Source organism: Dipodomys spectabilis, unplaced genomic scaffold (genome assembly GCF_019054845.1).
Source record: "Dipodomys spectabilis isolate Male_0828 unplaced genomic scaffold, ASM1905484v1 ptg000215l, whole genome shotgun sequence".
NCBI classification, from domain to species: Eukaryota; Metazoa; Chordata; class Mammalia; order Rodentia; family Heteromyidae; genus Dipodomys; species Dipodomys spectabilis.
The window spans coordinates 9,587,361-9,612,562 of NW_024870892.1; the positions used below are offsets into that span (position 1 = coordinate 9,587,361).

The window sequence follows — 25,202 nt, forward strand, 5'->3', positions numbered from 1 at the left end:
AGTCATTGTCTTGATTTGTTCTCTGGCTTTGGAACAATCTAATAAAGGGAAGGAAAGTCCTTAGTACTGAAGCTACTGAAACCAACATAATTGGCAAGGAGACATCATCCTTATCCAGCAAGAACAGGAAGATCTCTGTCATTAATTACATTATAAGCAATAATAAAAACTGCAGATGAGGGGCTGGGAAGGTGGCTCAGTGCTTGCCTTGCATGCATGAGGCCCTGAGTTCCATACGTCAACACCACATGAGCAGAAAAAGCTGGAAGTGGCGCTATGGCTCTAGAGTTAGAGCACTAGTCTGGAGCTGAAGAGCTGAGGGACAGCACCCAAGCCCAGAGTTCAGGCCCCACGACTGACAAAAATAAAAACAAAAACAAAACCAAAAACTGCAGATGACAATGCCATGTGCTGGTGCTCCATGACTGTAACCTGGGCTACACAGGAAGCTGAGATCTGAGGATCAAGGTCCAGAGCCAGCCTGGGCAGGAATGTCTGTGAGACTCTTAGCTCCATTTAACCAATAGAAGCTGGAGGTGGAGCTGTGGCCCAGGTGGTAGTGTGTGGCCCTTGAGAGAGAGAGCTAAGGGACAGCAGATCCTGAGCTGAAGCCCCCGTTCTGGCACAGAAAACATAAAAATAAAGTCAAGCCAGGCTCTGGTGGCTCACGCCTGTAATCCTAGCTACTCAAGAGGCGGAGATCTGAGGATCGCAGTTGGAAGCTAGCCCAGGCAGGAAAGTCTATGAGCCTCTGATCTCCAATTAACCACCAGAAAACTGGAAGTGGCTCTGTGGCTCAAAATGATAGAGCACTAGCCTTGAATAAAAGAGCCCAGAGACAGTGCCCAGGCCTTTAGTTCAAGCCCCATGACCACCACCAACAACAACAAAAATAGTCAAATAATGAATATGGTGAGCTTGTGACTTATTTGTGGGAAACAGAAGGAAGAGTATAGCAATTATTCCATTACCCCCAGGATATTTCCAGCGAAGGCGCTATAGTTCATACCTGTCATTTCAGCTAGTAGACACTGACCCTAGCAAAACATTCAAGAAACCTCATCTCAATGAATCAGAAGCTGGGCACAGTTATAGATCCCTGTCATCCCAGATACACAGGACACATAGATACAGATGTCATGGTTCAGGCCAGCCTGGGTAAACATCTGAGACTAAAATATAGCTAAAGCATAAAGGGCTGAGAGGATGGGTCATTGGTAGAACACCAGCCTGGCAACCACCGACCACCACCCCCAATTTCTTTTTTCCCTGAGGAAGATTTTATTTTATTCGTAACATTGCAAAATTCAAGTTGGTGATGTCAATGCTAAGCACATGAGATTTATACATGTGAGAGAGAGAGAGAGAGATAATATAGATATATTTGTATGCTAGCCTGGAACTTGAATTCAGGGCCTGAACTCTCCCTGAGCTTTTTTGCTCAGGTACATTCTACCAGTGGCATTCTACCACTTGATCCAGATCTCCACTCCCACATTTGTCTAATAGACTTTCCTGCCCAGGCTGGCTTTGGACTGCAGTCCTCAGATCTCAGCCTCCTGAGGATTACAGGTATAAGTCATCAGTGCCTGGCTTTGAGCTCAAGTCTTGCTCTGCAGCTAAGATTGGCTTTAACCTCTGCAGGGCTAGGATTACTTGCTCAGCTATTATTCTCTATAGACATAGTGTCTCCTCCAGCCTACGAGGGATTGGCTGTTGCATACCCCAGTCTCCGTTGGCTCCACGGTGCCCAACAGTTACTGGGTAAAGCTGTGAAGAGACACAGCGTGGTCTGTCTGTTACAACCAGTAGGCAGGCAGAGATGCTGCAGAGTTGTGGATGTGGAGGCTTGAATAGAGATGGTGAAGGTCACCTCACGTGGTAAAAGATGTAATTAAAAGGATTAAGATGATGTAATCCTGGATTAGAGTAGTCCTAAGTCTAATTACAAATGTCCTTCTAAGAGACACACATGCCAGGCATGCTGGCTCATATCTATAATTCTATTCAGGAGTTGAACATTGGGAAAGGCCAAACCCAAACCCAAACTTTGAAAGACGCCATTGCAATAGCTGGGTATGGTGGCATTCACTTGCTACTCCAGCTACAGTGGAAAGCATAAATAAATAGGATGGCAGGGCACTGGTGGCTCATGCTTGTAATCCTAGCAACTCATTGTTTTGTTTTTTTGTTTTTGCTTTTTTGGTTGGTTGTGGGGCTTGTACTCTGGGCCTGGGCACTGTCCCTGAGCTCTTCAGCTGAAGGCAAGCGCTCTACCACTAGAACCACAGCACCACTTCCGGTTTTCTAGAGGTTTATTGGAGATAAGAGTTTCATGGACTTTCCTGCCTGGCTTTGAACCGAGATCCTCAGATCTCAACCTCCTGAGAAGCAAGGATTACAAGCATGAGCCACCAGTGCCCGGCAGAAGGCTGAGATCTGAGGATCACAATTCGAAGATAGCCCAGAGGCAGGAAAGTTCATGAGACTCTTTTTTTTTTTTTTTTATGACAATCTTTTTTTATTTTTTTTTGCTGGTCATGGGGCCTGAACTCAGGGTCTGGGCACTGTCCCTCAGCTCTTCACCTCAAGGCTAGTGCTCTACCACTTGAGCCACAGCGCCACTTCCAGCTTTTTCTGCTTATGTGGTGCTGAGGAATTGAACCCAGGGCCTCATACATGCAAGGCAAGCACTCTACCACTGAGCTACCTTCCCAGCCCAAGTTCATGAGACTCTTATCTCCAATTAATCACCAAAAAAGCCCAGACTTGGAGCTGTAGCTCAAGTGATAGAATGCCAGCCTTGAGCAAAAAAGCTCAGGGACAGCGCCCAGGCCCTGAGTCCAAGCCCCACGACAAGCACAAACAATAAACAGGAGGATGACAGACTAGACAGGCTCAGGCAAAAAGATGAGATCCTATTTTATCAACAACCAGAGCAAAAAGGGCTTGAGGTGTGGCTCAATCAGTAGAGTGTCTGCCTAACAAGTGAAAAATCCTGAGTTCAAACTAAGGACTAGCCGGGCGCTGGTGGCTCACGCCTGTAATCCTAGCAACTCAGGAGGCTGAGATCTGAGGATCGAGGTTCAAAGCCAGCCCAGGTAGGAAAGTCCGTGAGACTCTTATCTCCAATAAACCACTAGAAAACCGGAAGTGGTGCTGTGGCTCAAGCAGTAGCGCGCTCACCTTGAGCTGAAGAGTGCAGGGACAGCGCCCAAGCCCAGAGTTCAAGCCCCAAGACTGACCAAAAACAAACAAACAAACAAAAAACTAAGGACTAGGGGCTGGGGATGCAGCTTAAGTGGTAGAGTGCTTGGCTAGCATGCATGAAGCCCTGGGTTCAATTCCTCAGAACCACATAAACAGAAAAAGCCAGAAGTGGCTTTGTGGCTTGCAAATGAAGCTCAGGGACAGTGCCTAGGCCCTGAGTTCAAGCTCCAGGACTGAGAGAGAGAGAGAGAGAGAGAGAGAGAGACAGACAGACAGACAGACAGACACACACACACACACACACACACACACACAGAGACAGAGAGCTGGGTACTGGCAGCTCATGTCTATAATCCTAGTCAGGAGGCTAGGTCTGAGGATTGAGGTCTGAGGATCAAGGTTCAAAGCCAACTGGGGCAAGAAAGTCTGTGAGGCTCTTGTCTCCAATTAACCAGCAAAATGCTGAAAGTAGAGCTGGGCCTCAAGAGGTAGAGCATCAGCTTTGAGCAGAAAAATCTAAGGGAGAGCACAAGTCCCTGAATTCAGGCCTCTGCACCATCACAGAAGGGGAGACAGAGAGAGAGGGGAGAGAGGAGAGAGAGAGAGAGAGAGAGAGAGGGGAGAGAGAGAGAGAGAGGAGAGAGAGGAGAGAAAGAGAGAGAGAGAGAGAGAGAGGGGAGAGAGAGAGAGAGAGAAAGAGAGAGAGAGAGAGAGGGGAGAGAGAGAGAGAGAGAGAGAGGAGAGAGAGAGAGAGAGAGAGAGAGAGGGGAGAGAGAGAGAGAGAGAGAGAGAGAGAGAGAGAGAGAGAGAGAGGTGTCCCTTGGAGGGGTGGGTACATTATGGGCAAACCTGAATAAGTCCAGAGCAGTGGGCTACTCTTCCCAGTATGTTTATTTACTTTGTTGGTCATGGGAGTTTTGTTGTTTTGTTTTGTTTTTTGGTCAGTCATGGGGCCTGAGCTCTGGGCCTGGGCGCTGTCCCTCAGCTCTTCAGCTGAAGGGGAGCGCTCTACCACTTGAGCCACAGCACCACTTCTGGTTTTCTGGTGGTTTATTGGAGATGAGTCGCACAGACTTTCCTGCCTGGGCTGGCTTTGAACCATGATCCTTAGATCTCAGCCTCCTGAGTGGCTAGGATTACAGGCATGAGCCACGGCACACAGCTGTATGTTTATTTTTCTGTACTAGTCCTGGAGCTTGAAATGGGATCTGGGTGCTGCTATCCCTGAGTTTTTTTGCTCAAGGCTAATTAATGCTTTATCATTTGAGCCACACATCCACTTCAGATCAACTGAAGAGTTCCACAGACTTTTCTGCCTGGGTTGGCTTTGAACATCAATCCTCAGATCTCAGCCTCCTGAGCAGGTAGGATTACAGGAATGAGCCACCAGTGCCCAGATGACTATATGTTTAAATTTAAAACAAAATATGAGAGGCTAAAGGTCAAGATTGTCATCTGGGCAGATAGGCTGTATGTGTGTGTGTGTGTGTGTGTGTGTGTGTGTGTGTGTGTGTGTGTGTGTGTGTGTGTGTGCGCGTGTGCTTTGCTTTTTCCAATTGAGGCTAGCATTCTACCACTTGAGCCACACTTCCACTTCGGGATTTTAGCTGGCATATTGGTAATAAGAATCTTGTGGACTCTCCTGTTCTGGTTGACTTCACACTGTGACCCTCAGATCTTAGCCAAAATTACAGGCATGAACCACCAGTGAACCACTTTAGGGAGGGTTAATTTCTCCTACTTGATAAATGCAACCTTCCCAGTAAAAGCCAAAGTGCTCCCTCCCCAGGGGCCCCCTGCTCCACCAGCTGCCCTCTACTCAAACCACACCTCACTGCTCCTCACACCCCAGCCTCAGTCCTGACCCGGGAACTTTGCCTGTGAGGGTCTGGCTGCCTGGACTGTTCTTCTTCCCGGTGGAAGCTGGTGGCCAGCAAGTTTTACTCAGTGCCACATGGTGAGGGCCCAGGCCGACTCCCAGCATACTCTTTTCTCGGCTGTATTTCTCCCCTATTATCCCTTTCCTATAACTATAATTTTATTTTTTTTTGTCAGTCATGGGGCTTGAACTCTGGGCTTGTCTGCTGTCTGCTGTCCCTCAGCTCTTCAGCTCAAGGCTAGCGCTCTACCACTTGAGCCATACCACTACTTCTGGCTTTTCTATTTATGTGGTGTTGAGGAACCGAATTCAGGGCCTCATGCATGCAAGGCAAGTACTCTACCACTGAGCCACTTTCCCAGCCCTAACTATATTTTATACAGATAGGCTCCGTGTGTGTGTGTGTGTGTGTGTGCTGGTTCTGAGTTTTAAACTCAGGGCCTTCTGCTCTTGCTTGGCTTTTCTGTTCAAGGCTGTTGCTCTACCACTTGAGCCAGAGCTCCACTTTGGGATTTTTGGTGGCTAATTGGAGATAAGAGTCTCACAGATTCTCCCTCCCAAGCTGGCTTCGAACCATGATCCTCAGGTCTCAGCCTATTGAGTAGCTAGGATTACAAGTATAAGCCACAGGTGTGACTGTTTCCTAAATTTTTTTTTTTTTTTTTTTGGGGGTCTGGTCATGGGGCCTGAACTCTGGGCCTGGGCGCTGTCCCTCAGCTCTTCAGCTCAAAGCTAGCGCTCTACCACTTGAGCCACAGCACCACTTCTGGCTTTTTTCTTTTTGCTTATGTGGTGCTGAGGAATCGAACCCAGGGCCTCAGGCATGCAAGGCAAGCACTCTACCACTGAGCTACCTTTCCAGCCCTCCTAAAATTTTTTAGGCAGGGGGTTCAAAGACTACACTGGACCACAAGTCCAGGAGGAGGAGGAGAAAACAAGGACAGGGATTTCCTGGGTTTGGATTTGTCTTGGCCCTTGGTAAGACCTGGAGTTAGTAAATTTGTCTTGCTGGGCCTTTGTTTCCTCAGTTAGGGCTCAACCACATGTTCAAAGTTCATGCCTAACAGCCCCCACCCAACCCCAGCCCAGATATCACAAGAGTCTGGGCGGGTGACTTTATTGTGAGTCCCACTAGGCCAGGTGTTTCAGGTGGGAGTCCCAGCGGGCCAGGTGTTTCAGGTGGGAGTCCCAGCGGGCCAGGTGTTTCGGGTGGGAGTCCCAGCGGGCCAGGTGTTTCGGGTGGGAGTCCCAGCGGGCCAGGTGTTTCGGGTGGGAGTCCCAGCGGGCCAGGTGTTTCGGGTGGGAGTCCCAGCGGGCCAGGTGTTTCGGGTGGGAGTCCCAGCGGGCCAGGTGTTTCGGGTGGGAGTCCCAGCGGGCCAGGTGTTTCGGGTGGGATTCCCAGCGGGCCAGGTGTTTCGGGTGGGAGTCCCAGCGGGCCAGGTGTTTCGGGTGGGAGTCCCAGCGGGCCAGGTGTTTCGGGTGGGAGTCCCAGCGGGCCAGGTGTTTCGGGTGGGAGTCCCAGCGGGCCAGGTGTTTCGGGTGGGAGTCCCAGCGGGCCAGGTGTTTCGGGTGGGAGTCCCAGCGGGCCAGGTGTTTCGGGTGGGAGTCCCAGCGGGCCAGGTGTTTCGGGTGGGAGTCCCAGCGGGCCAGGTGTTTCGGGTGGGAGTCCCAGCGGGCCAGGTGTTTCGGGTGGGAGTCCTAGTGGGCCAGGTGTTTCAGGTGGGAGTCCCAGCGGGCCAGGTGTTTCAGGTGGGAGTCCTAGTGGGCCAGGTGTTTCAGGTGGGAGTCCCAGCGGGCCAGGTGTTTCAGGTGGGAGTCCCAGCGGGCCAGGTGTTTCAGGTGGGAGTCCCAGCAGGCCAGGTGTTTCAGGTGGGAGTCCCAGCGGGCCAGGTGTTTCAGGTGGGAGTCCCAATGGAGCAGGTGTTTCAGGTGGGAGTCCCAGCGGGCCAGGTGTTTCAGGTGGGAGTCCCAGCGGGCCAGGTGTTTCAGGTGGGAGTCCCAGCGGGCCAGGTGTTTCAGGTGGGAGTCCCAGCGGGCCAGGTGTTTCAGGTGGGAGTCCCAGCAGGCCAGGTGTTTCAGGTGGGAGTCCCAGTGGGCCAGGTGTTTCAGGTGGGAGTCCCACTGGGCCAGGTGTTTCAGGTGGGAGTCCCACTAGGCCAGGTGTTTCAGGTGGGAGTCCCAGCAGGCCAGGTGTTTCAGGTGGGAGTCCCAGCGGGCCAGGTGTTTCAGGTGGGAGTCCCAGCAGGCCAGGTGTTTCAGGTGGGAGTCCCAGCAGGCCAGGTGTTTCAGGTGGGAGTCCCAATGGAGCAGGTGTTTCAGGTGGGAGTCCCAGCGGGCCAGGTGTTTCAGGTGGGAGTCCCAGCGGGCCAGGTGTTTCAGGTGGGAGTCCCAGCGGGCCAGGTGTTTCAGGTGGGAGTCCCAGCGGGCCAGGTGTTTCAGGTGGGAGTCCCAGCGGGCCAGGTGTTTCAGGTGGGAGTCCCAGCGGGCCAGGTGTTTCAGGTGGGAGTCCCAGCGGGCCAGGTGTTTCAGGTGGGAGTCCCAGCGGGCCAGGTGTTTCAGGTGGGAGTCCCAGCGGGCCAGGTGTTTCAGGTGGGAGTCCCAGCGGGCCAGGTGTTTCAGGTGGGAGCCTCAATGGAGCAGGTGTTTCAGGTGGGAGCCTCAATGGAGCAGGTGTGTCAGGTGGGAGTCCCAGTGCGCCAAGTGTTCCAAGTGGGAGCCCCAGGTCAGGTGTTTCAGTCAGGAGCCCCAGCAGGTCAGGTGTTTCCGGTGGCTGACACAGAAAGGCAGATGTTTCAGGTAGCACTTAATTATGCCAGGTGTTTCAGGAACCAGCAGTGACAGGCACAGTGCAGCCCATGTCTGTAGTGAGGCCAGTTGCAGGTGATCTCGGTTGTGGACTCAGATAAGTACTCCCGAGAAGACTCAGAGTGACAGGGTACAGGCAGCTGGGGCACTGTTACACAGCCGTTGTTGGTGGGCTGTTTGTCCCGAGGCTTATGGCGTTGTCTGCAGGGCTTGGGGACAGAGTCCCCTGGCTCATTAGGAGCCTTGCTGGTAGGCTGCATGGGGACTGTGGTGCAACTGGGCGACTGGATCATTGGCAGTGTCTGCGTGGTGATGCTGTTCCACTGTGTGGCCGCCTGCGAAGGCCTTGGGGAGGTGCTGGAGAGCCGAGTACGTTGCTGGGACCGGTTGGAGTTGCTGAGTCTCCGAGAGCTGCCTTGAGCCTTGCTGGGCAGCTGGGAGCCACTGGCAGAGCCAGATGCCCTCGATGTGGGGCTAGGGGTGGCCGGAGAGTGAGGCTGAGAGTTTCCAGAGGTGGTTTGTAAGGGACTCCCAGAGGACTTGCCTGGACTCAAGGATCTAGGTTGGTTCTCGAGTAGCGTGTCCGAGGAGGTGTCTGAGGGCTGGGCATCATCATCATCATCTGTGCACACATGATCTACAACCATGGGACTAGAGAACTGCCTCATTTGTCCTTCTGTCGAGGGCTCAGACCTGACTTGGCTGCAAGGGGAGGAGGCAGGGGTGAAGAAGCAGGCTAGGCACCCCCACCCCTAGCCCCCAGTGCTCTGCTGCTGGGATGCTAGAGAGTGAGGCTAGGCTTCCGATGGCCAGTGTGGAGGTCACCTTGAGGGGCGCGGGGGCCATCCTCAGCAGGTGATCACACACACATACATGGCCACAAGTAGATTCACACATCTGTGACATACACCCACTTACCCATATACACGCTCACCCCAGCACACACCCAGGCATGCACACGTACACACACACACACACACACACGCACTGAGCATATAGTCCTCATCCCGTTACATACACTGGCTGGCTTCCTGAGTGGTAGAGATTTCCTCCACTGCTGCTGCTGACGCCGCCGCCGCTGCCGCCGCCGCTGCCGCTGCCACTGCCGCTGCCTCCGCCTGCGCCTGCGCCGCCACCGGTGCCGGTGCCACTGCCGCTGCCGCTGCCTCCGCCGGTGCCAGTGCCACCGGAGCCACAGGTGCTGGGGTGACGAGGGCTCGGCCGCGAGCCAGAGCTTGTAGTACTGGTCCCGGACCGCGTAGGAAAGAGAGGTGGACATTAAGAGAGAGACAGCGAAGCTCAGAAAGGGGGCCAGTCAAGTGGCTAGAGAGGGAGTGGGGACCAAGTCACGAGAGGGAAATAGATGTGAGCAGGGGCAGGGAGCAGGCCAGGAGGGCCAGGACAGATGGACAATGAAGGCATGACCCAAAAGACAGCCAGGTGCTTAGGGGACTCATGCTTGTAATCCTAGCTACTCAGGAGGCTGAGATCTCAGGACTGAGGTTCAAAGCCAGCCCGGTCAGTCCATGAGACTCTTTTTTTTTTTTTTGGGGGGGAGCCCGGTTGTGGGGCCTGAACTCTGGGCCTGGGCGCTGTCCCTCAGCTCTTCAGCTCAAGGCTAGCACTCTACCACTTGAGCCACAGCGCCACTTCCGGCTTTTTTCTTTTTGCTTATGTGGTGCTGAGGAATCCAGGGCCTCAGGCATGTAAGGCAAGCACTCTACCACTGAGCCACCTTCCCAGCCCTCCATGAGACTCTTATCTCCAATAAACTATCAAAAAGCCATAAATAGAGCTGTGGCTCAAGTGGTTGAGCACTTTAACCTTAAGTGGAAAAGCTAAGAGGACAGCAACCAGGCTTTGAGTTCAAGCCCCAGGATTGGCAAAAATGAACCAAAGGCAGCCATGTGTCTCCCCCAATACCCACCGTCCCTGGTTACTCCTGCTGCTGCGTCCAGAGCTTTGCTGCTGAGATGGCTCAGGGCGCGGTCCACGGCTGCGTGATGCTTTAGGAAGAGTGGTCGAACGACGCGGTGATATAGTATTAGGGCTCCGTTCCACTGCCCCGGACTCATGCAGAACAACAGGAAGGCGCACTGTGCAGAGAGGGCATGGGGGGAGGGGGGGAGCAGTCACACCCAATGTCCAGCCTTGGGACCCTGGGCAGAGCTGTGCCTCTACCCTCAGACAGTCCTGGGCTGGCTGTGTTGACCCATCCCAGCCCCAGACTTCTGATCATCCCTGCCTCCTCTATTCCCAGGTGTGTGGCTACAGTTCTAGTGATTCCTCCCCTCTTCCTTCCCCGCCCACCCCCCCAGGCCAAGGCTGCACTGTCCACCTTGCCCGCGTAGTAGAAAGGGAACCAGAACAGGAGTAGATCGCTGAAGAACTCGGCCAGACCGAACAGAGCGTACACCACCCAGTAAGTGAGCCACACAGTGTCGTCTTCTTTGCTTGGGCTTTCGATAGCCTTGATTCTGTAGGGAGGAGGTAATGGCAGGTCCAAGGGGCTATCTGGGGACCTCCTCCCTCTCCCCCTCCCACATTGGACTCACGAAGCATATGCGGGGTATACAAATCCGATTAGATTGCACAGAAGAGAGGCCCCGTAGCCGAATAGAAGGTATAAGCTTAGCAGAGTGACGGCTCCTGTGGGGAAGATGGAGAGACAGGGAGTGGGACGGGGCCTGGGCAGCTTTGTGTCAACCTCCTGGACCCATGTGTAACCATCTTCCCACCCCCAACTCTGGCTTAGTGACACCTCAGGACTGCATGGGTTGGCTCTGGAGCACCTGTGGATTCCCTAGGACTGCCTTGAGTCTAATGTCTTCTGTCTGTAATAGAAATATGTCTGTCTCCCTCCTAGGGCTGTCAGTTCAAGGACAAGCATGACTCGGGGCTCCAGCTGAATTGTGGAGTATGTGCAAGAAGAGCCGTCCAATATGTTTGTTGAATCACTAAAGGTCTGTGTGCAAATATGAGCATCTCATTCCAGGCCCTATGGGAAGAGCTAGGAAGAGACCAGCTACTGTCTCAGCACAGGGTCTCTACCTTGTCACTGATGACATTTGGGTCTGTACTGTGGTCTAGGGTACTGGCTACTGCAAGGTATTGAGTATAACATCACTGGTCTCTACCCATTCCCTACCAGCAGCACTGCAAAGGTCCCCATGCATCCCCAAATATCTCTGGGGAGAGTGTCGCCAATCTTAAAAAGAGGTAGGAAAGCTCACATCTGGATACCCCAGAGCGAGGAAGGCCTCTCTGAGCCTTTCACAGCTTGACATTAAGGCTGTCTGAACATTTCCTCATGCGTAAGAGGGGGTGGTAACGCCTCCACCTCTCAGGGTTGCTGGGCTGTTAGCAAACTCTTCCTTTCTACACATGTTTAGAGGCATTTTCTGGCCCTCCAATACTTCCAGTCATGGAGAATCAGAGGGAAAAAGAAATGGAGGAGAAGGTGGGACAGGAGCTCAGCTACCATCAGGAATTTGAGGCTGAAATGGATAAAAGAAAAACTGCAGCCAGGCACCAGTGGCTCAGGCCTGTCATCCTAGCTACTCAGGAGGCTGAGATCTGAAGATCGCGGTTCAAAGCCAGCCAGAGCATGAAAGTCCGTGATACTCTTATCGCCAATAAACCACTAGAAACTCAGAAGTGGTGGTGTAGCTCAAGCAGTAGAGTGCTCGCCTTGAGCTGAAGAGCGCAGGGACAGTGCCCAAGTCCAGAGTTCGAGCCCCACGACCGACCAAAAACAGAAAAGAAAAACTGCATCTAGTAGGTGCTGATTGTCTGCCTAGCTATGTGCCTTCTGTAACTTATCCAACAATAAAGCACATAGGCTAGGAGTGGGGGATTGCCTGAGTAAGTCTTTGCTCCCCCAAGGCTGCAGAGAGAGTTCCAGGTCATCTGTCCTTCCCTCCACCAAGGCAGACACTCTACCACTTGAGCCACAGAGCCACAGTGCCACTTCTGGTTTTCTTGTGGTTAATTGGAGATAAGAGTCTCACAGACTTTGCTGTCTGGACTGGCTTTGAACTGTGATCCTCAGATCTCAGCCTCTTGAGTAGCTAGGATTACAGGCGTGAGCCTCCGGTGACTGACCTTCCACCTGCTTTTTTTTTTTTTGGTCTGTCGTGGGGCCTGAACTCTGGGCCTGGGCGCTGTCCCTCAGCTCTTCAGCTCAAGGCTAGCGTTCTACCACTTGAGCCATAGTGCCACTTCCGGCTTTTTCTGCTTCTGTGGTGCTGAGGAATCAAACCTAAGTCCTCATGTATGTGAGGCAAGCGCTCTACCACTGAACCACCTTCCCAGCCCCAACCTGCTTTTTAGTCTCAGCCCTCCAGAACCTCAGAGCAGAAGGGCCCCCAGGAAGCCAATGATTCCTGTCAGTTACCTGGGGCATAGGTTGGCAGTTTGCATTAGGTGAAGTGCAAGGGTTACTGTATGGTATTAGGGGAAAAGGGGAGTCACCCCTCCCTGGCATTGATGGTAAGGGAGGAAGGGCTCTCCTAAGACATCAGTTCCCTAAATCTCTTTTGTTGCAGTGTCAGCAATTGGAAGCTAATCTTGAAGTGGGGGAAGGGATCAGCAACAGAGAGGACAGGGGAGGCAGTTTCTCACCCAGTCCCTGCCTCCATGTGCCTCAGTTTACTTCCCAGTGATACCCAGCTGGCCCCTCCCTCCTAATGCTCTATGACCTAAATTCCCCCACCCAGTGGTACCAGTGATGTGGAAAGCCAGAGCAAAGGTCAGGAACCTACAAGTAAGGCAGACAGACACAGCTGGGGCAAGCCACCAGGCTGAGTTGCAGTGGAGGGCTGGTAACAGGAGGCCTTGAGGGTCTGGGCACTGATTTCACATCTCCCTAAGACAGCCTAACGGAAGCCTCCACACAGGAGTCCTCCAGTTGTGAAAAATGGAAGGAAGCTAGACTCCTCCAATCTCTCCCCAGAGAGTGTTTTAAAAAAAATTAATGACACTGTCTTCCACCTAGGGTTCCCCTGGATTCAAAGTGTCTGAGCATTGAAGAAACATACTATGCTCGCCAGACTGTCATTGTTACAATGGGTTGTGTGGTGAATTCTCCTTTCTCCAGGGCCCCAATGCATGTCCAAGGAGAGCAGGTAGGGCAAGAGAACGCTGACAGCCTCCCAAAGCGACAGGGGAGGAGGGTCCCCCTCCAGGGCCTCTCCTCAGACAAAACTGGACATGTCTTCTAGACGTGATGCGAGGCTGGGGTCCACCAGGGAAGGGGTCGTGGGAACACGGGACACTGGGGGCTGGAATGCCCTTTGATCAGCCAAGGCGGGCTAAGCAACTGGAAGAACTGGACCTGAGTCTGGCGGACACCCAGGGCCCCAAGAAGGGGGCCAGGGACGACAGAGGTACTTGGGCTACAGGAAGGTGCTGCGGGACCTAGCGGTGGTCCTTTCCCAAGGTCGCATATTGCGGCCGGGCAAGGGGCCATGAATGGACTCAAGTTCGACCCCAGACCCAGCTCCCCTCCCCAGGATCTCCGCTGGGCAATGGAGCGCGCGCTCCACCCGGACCAGATTCCCGATGCCAGGGCCATTCGGAGAGATGCTGAGGCCCGAGACCTCGATGCCCAGGGCCTCGGTGTGCCCGTCGCTGAAATGGGGCTCACCCACGGCCAGATAACGCTTCTCGACACCGGTCCAGGCTTCGAGCCATCCGAGTGTTTCGGTGGCTAGATTCCTGTGTTGCAGAAAGCGCTCGAACCTCTGTCGCAGGCCGTCCATGGCCCCGGCGGCCCCGGCGTTGGCAGCTCGAACTTGTCCGCTTCCCAGTACACCTACCCCTTGGCTTCTGCTCAGCCATGCCCGGGCGCGGGCTGCCCTGCTCCGCCCCCGGCCCGGACTCCGCCCCCGCCCCCCCGCCAGGGCCAATGGGAGGGCAGGGCGGACAAAGGAGGTGGGGCCTCCCCCGTCTCCCCCGCCGCATTGCCCTCTGGCGGACGGCGGCCCGGACCGTAGGAACTCATCAGGGAGAGGGCGGGGCGCAGCGGCCGGGCACTCTGATTGGTCGAGAGGAAATGGTACGTAACTGATTGGGGAGGTGGCGTCAGGGCCGGGATTATTGGCTGCGCTTTTGAGGTGGGTGGAGCTAGAGAGAAGGGACACCTGGCTAGGGTGGGAAGACCAGGTGGGAGGGGCCAGGTAAAGGCCAGAGCTGATTGGAGAAGCAGAAGAGTCATTGGTGAAGCCGGAAGAAGGGCGGGGTTGATCATAAAGGAGGCGGGGCGGGGTCTAAGGGGCGGAGACAGGGAAGGTGTAGTGGAAGGAGGCGGGACTAGTCGCAGATAAGAGGCAGGGCTAGTTTCTGAGGGAGGGGTATTTGTAAGAAAGTGGGCGGAACCAAATAAAGTTTGAGAATCGGCTCCCGCAGTACAACATTAAACCTGCTTCTCCGGGCCAGAGAGGGCGTCCCTGTGTAAATGGACAGATTGAGGCTCCAGAAGGCTTAGGTCTGCGGGCAAGGGTCTCCCGCTCTCCACCCCCCACGATTTCCGTCGGATCTTCCCGCCCCTCGTTGGGAGAGGGATCTGCCAGGCCCCCAAGGAGTCGGAAGCCTCGGGGTTGCTATGGTGCTGGGGGCGGGGCGGGCGCCGGGCCGACTCGGCGGTTTGGCCGAGGGTGGGACCTCCAGCTGCCCCGCCCCTGGCCCCGCCCCCGCCGCCATGCGGCTCGCCCCAACTGCGCTGTGGTTGAGCCTGGCCGTGGCCCTCAACCTGGCCCCCTTCGGGCCCCTGGCTGTAGGGTGGGCATCGGCCCGAGCCCCCATCTATGTCAGCAGTTGGGCCGTGCGGGTGACCCAAGGTTATCAGGAGGCTGAGCGCCTCTCACGCAAATTCGGCTTCGTCAATCTAGGGCAGGTGGGTGATCATGACTTGGATGGTTGGGAAGTGAAGGCTGGACCACTCCAGACAGATAGAGTGTCTTAGTCCCTGAGACCCCCCCCTCCTCCCACCACCACCACCACCCCCCCGCAAGTATCAAGAGCCTCTGCTTACCCCTTCCACTGCCATCTTTGCATTCTAGGCCTCCCAGTGCATATGGGAAGCCCCCTTACCTGGGCACTTGGGTGGGGGCGGGTGCACAGGGAAGGACCTGACCCCCTGCCTCCTCTGGGGGAGGGCTCTTTCAGAGGAGCTGGGTCCCAGCAGCACAGTTGCTCCTCACATTCCCAGATCTTCCCTGACGGGCAATATTTCCACCTGCGGCATCGGGGTGTGGTCCAGCAGTCCCTGACTCCACACTGGGGCCATCGCCTGCACCTCAAGAGAGACCCCAAGGTGAGCCTGGCTTTGGAGGCAGCCCTCTTAGAGTCTCAGCTACCCTCTGAGAGCTTATTCTTGTGATGGTTTATGAGTAGTTCTGTGGCCTTTAGGGAGTCCCTAGCTGTCTTTAACGGGGGACCCAGATGGAGGATGCATTCCTGACCATGGCATTCAACACCACCAAGATCTGGCACATGGCGAGCATTCTGGGCCAGACTGGGTGGGGTCCTGTTGTAGAAAAGCCTTGGAACTCAGGAGACTGAGATCTGAGGATCACAGTTCAAAGCTAGCTTGGGCAGAAAAGTCCATGAGACTCTTATCTCCAATCAACTACTCAGGAATAGTCAGAAATGGCACTGTGGCTCAAGTGGTAGAGCACTGCTGGCCTTGAGCACAGAGAGGCTCAGGGACAGTGCCCAGGCCTTGAGATCAAACCCCAGGACTGTCAAAAAAGAAAAAGAAAAGAAAGAAAGTCCTTGGATACTAGGGTGAGGGACTGGGATGGGCTCTGGAGAGCCATGTTTCTCAGGTCATCTTGACTTCAGTGGACCCTTTCCACCTGATGCACTAGGGACTAAGAGAAATGTCTGGTACACATTTTGCATGTGTACCATGTACCAGCATGTACCATGGCTGCTCCCAAGCCTGAAAACAGGGACCAGCTCCCAAAATGAAAGCTAGGAGATGCCCCCAATCACTGAGATGGGGGTGAGAGAACACAGGCTGACAAATATAAGTGGTAAGGAGGAAGGCCAAAAAAGTCCAAGGAAAAGCAATCCTGCCTCTCAGAACAGCATGTGCAAAGGCCCTAAGGTAGAAATTGATTTATAGGCTCTTGGCATATCAAGCCCAGTACTGTGCCAAGTGAGCAAGAGGGAGACCAGAAAAACAGAGTTTTGTGGCTGGTGGTCAGGGAAGATGTGGGTGTGACCCTGGGGATATTTTGATCAGGGGAGGGAAAATTAGAAGCAGCTGGTTTGAGGAGTGATGCAAGACTTGGACAAAAGGACCTAGATGATCTGGGCAATAGTGGGTTACACCTATACTCCTAGTTGCTTAGGTTCTGAGATCTGAGGATCATAGTTTGAAGCCAGGCCAAGGAGAAAACTCCATGAAAATCCACCCCCCTTCTCTTTTTGCCGCTCCTGGTGCTTGAACTCAGGGTCTGGGTACTGTCTCCACTTGAACGATAGCGCCATTTTCAGCACTGGTTTCTTGTTTATGTGGTACTGAGGAATCAAACCCAGGGCTTCATACATGCTAGGCAAGCACTCTACCACTAAGCCACCTTCCCAGCCCTCCGTGAAACTCTTATCTCCAATTAACTAGAAAAACACTGAAGTGTAGCTGTGGCTTAAGTGTAAAGAACCACCTTTGAGCAAAAAGCCAAACAAGAAAGGGAGGCTCCAGTACTGGCACTTGTGCATGCCACACACACACACACACACACACACACACACACTACTGCATCCAGGTAGGGTGGATAGTTGGTGAAAAGAAGGGATAGAACCCAAAACACAGAGCCACCTTACAAAGATGGCAGAGGCAGATTTGAACTTTCCCAGGATGGGTGGTCATACAGACTATCTTTTGAGGAAATAAGTAAGGCACACATATCAAAACTTTCCAAGTTGGGCACTGGTAGTTCATGCCTGGGTAATGGTTGCTGGTCAATGGTGGCTCACACCTGTAATCCTAGCTATGCAGGAGGCTGAGATCTGAGGTTTGCAATTCAAAGTCAGACAGGAAAGCCCTTTAGACTCTTATTTTCAATGAACTACCAAAAAGAAAAGAAAAGCTGGAAGTGTCAGTATGGCTCAAGTGGTAGGGCACCAGCCTCTCTTTTGTTTTTGCTGCTGTTTTTGGTTATGGGGACTGAACTGTGGGCCTGGGCGCTGTCTCTCAGCTCTTCAGCTCAAGGCTAGTGCTCTACCACTTGAGGCACAGCGCCACTTCCAGTTTATTTTTTGCTTATGTGGTCCTGAGGAATTGAACCCAGGGACTCATGCATGCGAGGCAAGCACTCTATTGCTGAGCCACCTTCCCAGCCATAGAGCACCAGTCTTTTGGGTTTTTTTTTTTGTTTTTTTTTTTGGCTGGTCGTGGGCTTGAACTCTGGATCTGGGCACTGTCCTCAGCTCTTCAGCTCAAGGCAAACTTAAGCCACTTAAGTCACTGCACCACTTCTAGAACACCAGTCTTGAGAGAGAGAGAGAGAACTAAGGGACAGCATCTAAGCCCTAAGTTCGAACTCCAGTATGGGAGCTTGAGTCAGGGCACAAATGGGTTTGGAAGGGATGAAAAGACTTGGACATGGCCGGGTGCCGGTGGCTCATGCCTGTAATCCTAGCTACTCAGGAGGCTGAGATCTGAGAATCACGGTTCAAAGCCAGCCTGGCAGGAAAGTCTGTGAAACTTTTTTTTTTTTGGTCGGTCGTGGAACTTGAACTCTGGGCTTGGGCACTGTCCCTACGCTCTTCAGCTCAAGGCAAGCGCTCTACCACATGAGCCACAGTGTCAATTCTGGTTTTTTAGTGGTTTATTGGAGATAAGAGTCTCACGGACTTTCCTGCCCTGGCTGGCTTTGAACCGCAATCCTCAGATCTTAGCCTCTGGAGTAGCTAGGATTACAGGCGTGAGCCACCAGCACCCGGCTTGTGAAACTCTTATCTCCAATAAAGTACCAGAAAACTGGAAGTGGCGCTGTAGCTCAAGTGGTAGAGCACTAGCCTTGAGCTGAAGAGCTGAGGGGCAGCGCTCAGGCCCAGAGTTCAAGCCCCACGACTGAAAAAGATTTAGAACAAAGAAGGTGGAAGGGACAGGGCTGGAACCAGAGTCCCACTCACCCATAGCTTGAGCCATTCTTCTTTTGGCCTGCAAGCAAGTGCTCGGACAGGTTTGCCCTGCCCTCTGATCGAGGACAGCGTCCCTGGTATGTGGAGACCTTACAGAGTAGCCCCAACAAACGTGGGATTTCATTGCAAGGACCTCTGCAGAAGCCCACATCACCACAGCCTGCCTTCCCATACATAGTGGAGTGCAGGGACAAGCAGTGGACAGTCGTGGCTACACCCCTGTAGGTGCAGTGGTTTCAGCAGCAGACCCTTCAGAGGAGGGTGAAGCGTTCTTTGGCGATGCCCACGGACCCCTGGTTCTCCAAGCAGTGGTACATGGTGAGCAGCAGGGCCAGGCGGGCAGGCAAAAGCAGCCAGTGCAGGTGACTGACTCGGGATCCCCCTGCCTCTCACAGAACAATGAAATGAAGCCTGACCTGAACATCCTGCAGGTCTGGAGACAGGGCCTGACCGGCCAGGGCATCGTGGTCACCGTCCTGGATGATGGCATTGAGAAGGACCATCCCGACCTCTGGGCCAACTACGTGAGGCCGTGACAGGGTGGCCTGCCCTCGGGCCCAAGGTTCCAAGGCTGGGCCCTGTCCCAGGGGACACCTGACACATTTCTGCTGTCCTCACATTCCCCCCAGGACCCTCTAGCCAGCTATGACTTCAATGACTATGATTCGGACCCCCAGCCTCGTTACACACCGAGCAATGAGAACCGGTGAGCGTCCCGGTTTCGTCCCAAGGGGCGTGAGGAGGCGCCGGTGCCTTGCGGAGGGGAGGGAGGGGCAAGGGACGGGCAATCGTCTTGGTTGTGGCCCCAGGCACGGGACCCGATGTGCTGGGGAGGTGGCTGCCGTAGGTGACAACGGCTTCTGCGGCATTGGCGTGGCCTTCAACGCCCGAATCGGAGGTATCAAGCTTGCCCGGAGCTCGGCCCGGGACTGCTGGGGAGGGTGGGGGGCGAGGGTCCCGGGCGCTGGCGGCTGGCGTGGGGCGCGGGCGGGAGGGGGCTGCGGCTGGCGTGAGAGGCCCGCGCCCGCCCGCGCAGGGGTGCGCATGCTGGACGGCACCATCACCGACGTCGTGGAGGCGCAGTCCCTCAGCCTGCAGCCGCAGCACATCCACATCTACAGCGCCAGCTGGGGCCCCGAGGACGACGGCCGCACGGTGGACGGCCCCGGCATCCTCACCCGGGAAGCCTTCCGGCGCGGCGTGACCAAGGTGAGCGGGGAGGGGGGAACGGGGAGCGGGAGGGGGGAGCGGGAGGGGGGAGCGGGAGGGGGGAGCGGGAGGGGGGAGCGGGAGGGGTGCGCACGGGAACCAAGCCCGGACCCTCGCGGCGCCGGCGCCCTGCTCCCCTGCTGCCGTCCTCCCTTCGGCTCCCAGGGCCGCGGCGGACTCGGCACGCTTTTCGTCTGGGCCTCGGGTAACGGCGGTCTCCACTACGACAACTGCAACTGCGACGGGTACACCAACAGCATCCACACGCTGTCCGTGGGCAGCACCACCAGGCAGGGCCGCGTGCCCTGGTACAGCGAGGCCTGCGCCTCCACCCTCACCACCACCTTCAGCAGCGGCGTGGCCACCGACCCGCAGATCGTGAGTGCCGCCCGCGCCTGGCGAGGCCCCGCCCACCCTCCCCGCCGAGGCCCCGCCCACCCTCCCCGCCGAGGCCCCGCCCACCTCCCCCCGCCGAGGCCCCGCCCACCTCTCCCCGCCGAGGCCCCGCCCCACCCTCTCCCCGCCCAGGCCCCGCCCCACCCTCTCCCCGCCCAGGCCCCGCCCACCTCTCCCCGCCCAGGCCCCGCCCCATCCTCTCCCCGCCGAGGCCCCGCCCAGCTCTCCCCGCCCAGGCCCCGCCCACCTCGCCCCGCCCAGGCCCGCCCCACCTGCCCGGTCCTCTTCACCCGACACAGACCCTGCCCTGCCCGCCCCACCTCCACCAGCCAGATGCAGACCACTCCCCTTGCACCCGACCCCACCTTCCAGACGCTTCCCACCCCACCGCTTCCAGTATGCCTTCAACACCCCCCCCACTTCAGCCCACCTCTGACAGCCAGAGCAAAAACGACTCCAGTCGCGTCCCCCCTTTTATATCCTTCCTGCTTGGGGGCCTTGTTCAGGCCCTGCCCTCTGTCCCTGATGGCCTTCACCTCCAGAAAGTCTTCCCAGACCTTCCCCCTCTACACTGGTCCCTAGCCTGACACACGTGCCCTCCCCAACCTCTCAAGAGTCTGGTGGAGCGTCAGGGTGTCGGCCTTCACTCCCCCGTGTCTCTTGGGCTGGGCTGGGCATACTTCCCTGGAGAAGCGGGGAATGATCTGGGCAAGTGCTCAGGACGCTGACCTTTGTCTGACAGCATCCTCATGGTCTTTGGGACTTTTAAAACTCAGCTGGGAAGGTGGATCAGTGGTAGAGGGCTTGCCTTGCATGCCTGAGGCCCTAAGTTTGATTCCTCAGCACCACATAAGCAAAAAAGAAAAAAGCCAGAAGTGGTGCTGTGGCTCAAGTGGTAGAGCGCTAGCCTTGAGCTGAAGAGCTGAGGGACAGCGCCCAGGCCCAGAGTTCAGGCCCCATGCCCGGACCCAAAAAAAAAAAACACCAAAAAAACAAACAAATAAAACTCAGCCCCCGGATTCACTTTTTTCCCCCCCTTTTTAACTTAATGTTCATGCTTTCTGAGCTTAATCTTCAGTATCTTTCTCCTTAATTCTCTTTATTTTATTTTTGTCTGTCCTGGAGCTTGAACTCAGGGCCTAGGCACTGTCTCAGCTCTTTTGCTCAAGGCCAGCAGTCTACCATTTGTAGAGCCACATCCACACTGCCAGTTTTCTGGTGGTTAATTGGAGAGAAGAGCCTCAAAGGCTTTCCTGGCCCTTGGCTGGCTTTGAACTGTAATCATCAGCTCTCAGCCCCCTGAGTAGTAAGGATGACAGGCGTGAGCTAGGCCACCCTAAATACTTGAAAAGCCTTTGGTACTTTTTGAGCGAATCCCTGTACATTTGCATTGTCCACTGCCCCCTCCTCCCAGCCCTGCCGCTCTCTGCTCCCCAGGTCACCACGGACCTGCACCACCAGTGCACAAAGAGGCACACAGGCACCTCTGCCTCGGCCCCGCTGGCAGCAGGCATGATCGCCCTGGCTCTGGAGGCCAAGTAGGTGACCGCTCCCCCATGACACCCAGAAGCCCTTCCTGCCTGCAGGTGTGACTCCAACTCATCCATCTTCTCCGCCCCCAGCCCTCTCCTGTCTTGGAGGGACCTGCAGCACCTGGTGGTCCGTGCATCCAAGCCCGCCCAGCTGCAGGCAGAGGACTGGAAGGTCAACGGTGTGGGGCGCCAAGGTGCGGTGGAGCCAGGCAGGGGACCGGGGGGCTATGCCCCCCAAGTGTGACAGCCATTCACTCCTCCACACAGTGAGCCACCACTACGGCTACGGGCTGCTGGACGCCGGGCTGCTGGTGGACTTGGCTCGCACGTGGCTGCCCACAAAGCCTCAGAAGAAATGTGTCATCAGGGTTGTCCACGCCCCGACGTGAGCGAGGCCCCGCCCCGGGCGCGGCCCAGGCCTCCCCGCACACCCATCCATCATCCCTGCGCAGGGGAGGGTGGGGAGCCCCCCTTGCCCAGCCGCCCACCCTACCGGGCAGGCCAACAGGAGATCCTCGCCCCCCAGCCCCATCCTGCCGCGGATGCACGTACCAAAGAATGTGTCGGCCTGCTCCGGCCGCCACCGGGGGATCCACTCGCTGGAGCACGTGCAGGTGCAGCTCTCCTTGTCCTACAGCCGGCGGGGGGACCTGGAGATCTCGCTCACTAGCCCCATGGGCACACGCTCCACTCTCGTGGCCATCAGGTGTGCAGCCTGGCAGGGCCTCCTTCGCCCACTGCCGGGACCCTGCTGGCAAGGCCTGTGGGCACAGGCGGGCCTCCCTCCAGAGCGCCCCCCCCCCCTGGGAGGGGACTGTGCCATGGCGGGGCCCAGCTCTCATTTCCAGGCTGTCCTCTCCCCCCCCACCCCCCCACCCCCACCCCCTGCCTAACTGCCTGCCCCAGACCCCTGGACGTCAGCAGCAAGGGCTACAACAACTGGATCTTTATGTCTACCCACTACTGGGACGAGGCCCCCCAGGGCCTGTGGACCCTGGGCCTGGAGAACAAGGGCTACTATTTCAACACCGGTGAGAGCCGCCCTGGAGGCTCCGCGCCACAGAGTGTGTAGGACACCCCAGGAGGGTGGAGGGTCTGGCCCCCAGCACACAGTAGGTGTACAGTTCTCCAGGGCAGTTACCCTAGGGAAGGAGAGGCTCTAGCCACTGGCACATAGTAGGCACGCAGTGACCCTGGGAAATGTCCAGTTACCCCCAAGGGAAGTGAAGTGTCAGGCCAGCAGCACATAGTAGGTGCTTTGCTCTGTATGATCTGGGGTCCTGGATGGCTGAGGACAATGGCCCCAGGACCTGGTTGGACCAGGTTTGCCAATAGCTTCTCCACCCCTCTGTGCCACCGTGATCCCCTGCCCAGGGACACTATACCGCTACACACTGCTGCTCTACGGGACGGCCGAGGACATGACCCGGCGGCCCCCAGGCCCCCAGGTGACCAGCAGTGCGTGTGTGCGGCGGGACACAGAGGGGCTGTGCCAGGGTGAGTGGAGGAGGGGACAGAGGTGGGCAGAGTGCGTGTGCGGCCCAGGGCGGGCAGGATCCGGCAGGCCCAGGCCACAGGCCGCAACCTCATGCCCTCTGACCTCCCGTCCCCGCCCCCTGCAGAACGCATCGGGCTTGCCCCCCTCCTAGGCCCCCTCCGCTTCCCTTCCTGTCGGCCGAGGTACGTCAACTGAATCCAACGGATGGTGTGACCACAGGGCCTGGGCACTCAGCCATGTATGTTCACCAAGTACGTGCCGGTTGCCAGAGCTCCTGTGACCCCTGGTGGGGTCGCTCTGCCAGTGACTGCACCACCACCGCCTCCTGCCCCGGGCCAGACCAGCGTCAGGCCTCCTGCTCAGGGCCCACCACACCCAGTGGCCACCCCCAGCCCACCGCCACTGCCCAGCCCTACTGCTGCCACCCAACCTGGGCCACAGGACTGGCCTAGCGGTGCTGGTGGTGGCATGGGGGACCAGCTTCCTCTGCCATGTATCTGAGGGCCTCCCGTCCTAGGCCCTGGAGCTATGCCTGCCAGCACCCCAGGCCCGCGATGGGCTGGAGCATAGAGATGTCTGCCTTCAAGATGGAAAGTGGCCTCCCTGGGGTCCCAGGTGCACACTGCAGGTCCCTTCCCTCACCCAGCTGGGACCAGCTCCTTGCCCCCAGGTCCTGGCAGGCTACCAGTGTCTGCATTCAGGCCAAGGGTGCGGGCTACATGGAGCCTTGCAGCTTGAACTCCACAGCAACCAGTGAGACAGAGAACGAGAGAGAAATGTCTCCTTACCCATGGGAGACGGGATGGATGGGCTGAGGCTGGACCACAATAACCATCCCTTTCCTGCCCCAGAATTGGTCCCAACTTCAGAGCTTGAAAATAAAGGTTGACTAGAAGGTGCTAAGCCTGTGGCTTCCTTTGGGGACAGCGTAAGCTGTGCATCCTTGGCCCTGTGCCGCAGTGCGGAACTACTTCCTCCTGCCCAAGTCGACCCCTGCAAGCCAAAAAGAAAACAAAATCATCCTAAGAGCTGGGCACTAGTGGTGCATGACTGTAATCCTAGCATCTCAGGAGGCTTAGATCTGAGGATCACGGTTCAAAGCCAATCCAGGCAGGAAATTCTGTAAGACTCTTATCGCCAAAGAACCACCAAGAGCTGGAAGTGGAGCTGTGGCTCAAGTGGTAGAGCATTAGCCTTGAGCAAAAAAGCTCAAGGACAGTATCCAGGCCCAGAGTTCAAGCTCCATAGGACTGGAACAACAAAAAAAAAAAAGCTGGAAATTTAGCTTAGTGGAAGAGCACTTACCTAACAATTGTAAGGCCCAGTATAGTATCCTCAGCTCTTAAAAAAAAAAAATCAGCTGGGCACTGGTGGCTCACGCCTGTAATCCTAGTTACTCAGGAGGTTGAGATCTAAGGATCGAGGTTCAAAGCCAGCCCACACAAGAAAGAACATAAAACTCTTTTTGCTTTCTTTGTCTGTCATAGGACTTGAACTCTGGGCCTGGGTGCTGTCCCTGAGCTCTTCAGCTCAAGATGGGTGCTCTACCACTTGAGCCACAGAGCCACTTCCAGTTTTCTGGTAGTTAGTTGGAGGTAAGAGTCTCATGGACTTTTCTGCCCATATTGGCTTTGAAACATGATCCTCAGACCTCAGCCTCCTGAGTAGTTAGGATTACAGGTGTGAGCCACCAGCACCCAGCTCATAAGACTCTTATCTCCAATCAACCACCAGAAAACCAGAAGTAGCACTGTGGCTCAAGTGGTAGAGTGCTCACCTTGAGCTGAAGAGCTCAGGGACAGTGCCCAGGGCCAGAGTTCAAGCTCTACGAATGACCAAAAAAAGAAAAATCAGCCTCAGGCTCAGAGACATCCCCCACCCCAGGTTCAGGTTATGTGGGGAGGGGAAAGTAGGAATGGAGTGAACCCCCCATGCTGCTGATGCTGAGTTTCCACACTATTCCTAGGTCTCCCCACAACAAGTCTGGAACACAACACGCATCCTCTAAAAGTGGCTGGCCTGGCTTAGTGGTAGAGTGCTTGCCTAGCATGCATGAAGCCCTGGGTTCAATTCCTCAGTACCACAGAAACAGAAAAAGCCAGAAGTGGCACTGTGGCTCAAGTGTAGAGTGCTAGCCTTGAGCAAAAGAAGTTTGGGGCCAGTGCCCAGACCCCAGGTCTGGAAAAAAAGTGGCTAGGCCCAGTGTGCTGGCCACTCTGCAAATAGTCTGGTAGTTCTGCAGACAAGCGTGGAGTTCACAGAGGTTCCAGGAACGGCATGGAAACACGTCCATACAGAAGCATTCACCCACATTCCCAGCAGGAGGAATCAAAGCTCCGCTCTATCCCTCAGCAGCACACAGACACACGGTGCGATCTGCTCTCACGCTAGCGCCACGTGGCCACAAACAGGACGAGGCTCTGACACACACTGCAACCTGGAGAGACCTTGAGGATACCATGCTGCGAGAAGCTGACACAAAGGTGTTAATGTCCAGAACAGGACAATCCAAAGCAAG

The 25,202-nt window shown here is 55.7% G+C and overlaps 3 protein-coding genes across 3 annotated transcripts; 2 read left to right on the forward strand and 1 right to left on the reverse strand.

Moving 5' to 3' along the window:
- Positions 1 to 1,859: 1,859 nt before the first annotated feature.
- On the forward strand, positions 1,860 to 7,896 carry LOC122122698 (aggrecan core protein-like). Its single transcript, XM_042697011.1, has 6 exons — positions 1,860 to 1,881; positions 6,225 to 6,979; positions 7,010 to 7,369; positions 7,400 to 7,738; positions 7,769 to 7,841; positions 7,886 to 7,896. Exons 1-6 carry the CDS (start codon positions 1,860 to 1,862, stop codon positions 7,894 to 7,896), a joined length of 1,560 nt encoding a protein of 519 aa, XP_042552945.1.
- Positions 7,813 to 13,739, reverse strand: Reep6 (receptor accessory protein 6). Its single transcript, XM_042697013.1, has 7 exons — positions 13,542 to 13,739; positions 10,450 to 10,543; positions 10,233 to 10,371; positions 9,822 to 9,990; positions 9,023 to 9,137; positions 8,913 to 8,990; positions 7,813 to 8,596 (listed from the first exon to the last, which is right to left on the reverse strand). Exons 1-7 carry the CDS (start codon positions 13,654 to 13,656, stop codon positions 7,897 to 7,899), a joined length of 1,410 nt encoding a protein of 469 aa, XP_042552947.1. The 5' UTR covers positions 13,657 to 13,739; the 3' UTR covers positions 7,813 to 7,896.
- Positions 13,740 to 14,594: 855 nt separating this feature from the next.
- Pcsk4 (proprotein convertase subtilisin/kexin type 4) lies at positions 14,595 to 22,687 on the forward strand. The gene is made up of 13 exons (XM_042697133.1): positions 14,595 to 14,789; positions 15,105 to 15,209; positions 18,275 to 18,367; positions 18,445 to 18,573; positions 18,679 to 18,755; positions 18,859 to 18,947; positions 19,086 to 19,258; positions 19,424 to 19,636; positions 21,092 to 21,192; positions 21,277 to 21,380; positions 21,454 to 21,571; positions 21,713 to 21,892; positions 22,561 to 22,687. Exons 1-13 carry the CDS (start codon positions 14,595 to 14,597, stop codon positions 22,685 to 22,687), a joined length of 1,704 nt encoding a protein of 567 aa, XP_042553067.1.
- The last annotated feature ends 2,515 nt before the right edge of the window (positions 22,688 to 25,202 follow it).

Bases quoted from the DNA above. Each gene is read 5' to 3' on its own strand.
- LOC122122698 (XM_042697011.1), top strand. From the start codon at position 1,860: ATGGTGAAGGTCACCTCACGTG. The intron at 1,882-6,224 runs GTAAAAGATGTA...GAGTCCCACTAG, and splicing joins GGTGAAGGTCACCTCACGTG to GCCAGGTGTTTCAGGTGGGA. The intron at 7,370-7,399 runs GTGTTTCAGGTG...CCAATGGAGCAG, and splicing joins TGGGAGTCCCAGCAGGCCAG to GTGTTTCAGGTGGGAGTCCC.
- Reep6 (XM_042697013.1), bottom strand. From the start codon at position 13,656: ATGGACGGCCTGCGACAGAGGTTCGAGCGCTTTCTGCAACACAGGAAT. The intron at 10,372-10,449 runs GTGAGTCCAATG...TCCTCCCTACAG, and splicing joins GTATACCCCGCATATGCTTC to AATCAAGGCTATCGAAAGCC. The intron at 9,138-9,821 runs GTGGGTATTGGG...GTCCGGGACCAG, and splicing joins AGCAGGAGTAACCAGGGACG to TACTACAAGCTCTGGCTCGC.
- Pcsk4 (XM_042697133.1), top strand. From the start codon at position 14,595: ATGCGGCTCGCCCCAACTGCGCTGTGGTTGAGCCTGGCCGTGGCCCTC. The intron at 18,368-18,444 runs GTGAGCAGCAGG...TGCCTCTCACAG, and splicing joins TCTCCAAGCAGTGGTACATG to AACAATGAAATGAAGCCTGA. The intron at 21,893-22,560 runs GTGTGCAGCCTG...TCCCCTGCCCAG, and splicing joins TCCACTCTCGTGGCCATCAG to GGACACTATACCGCTACACA.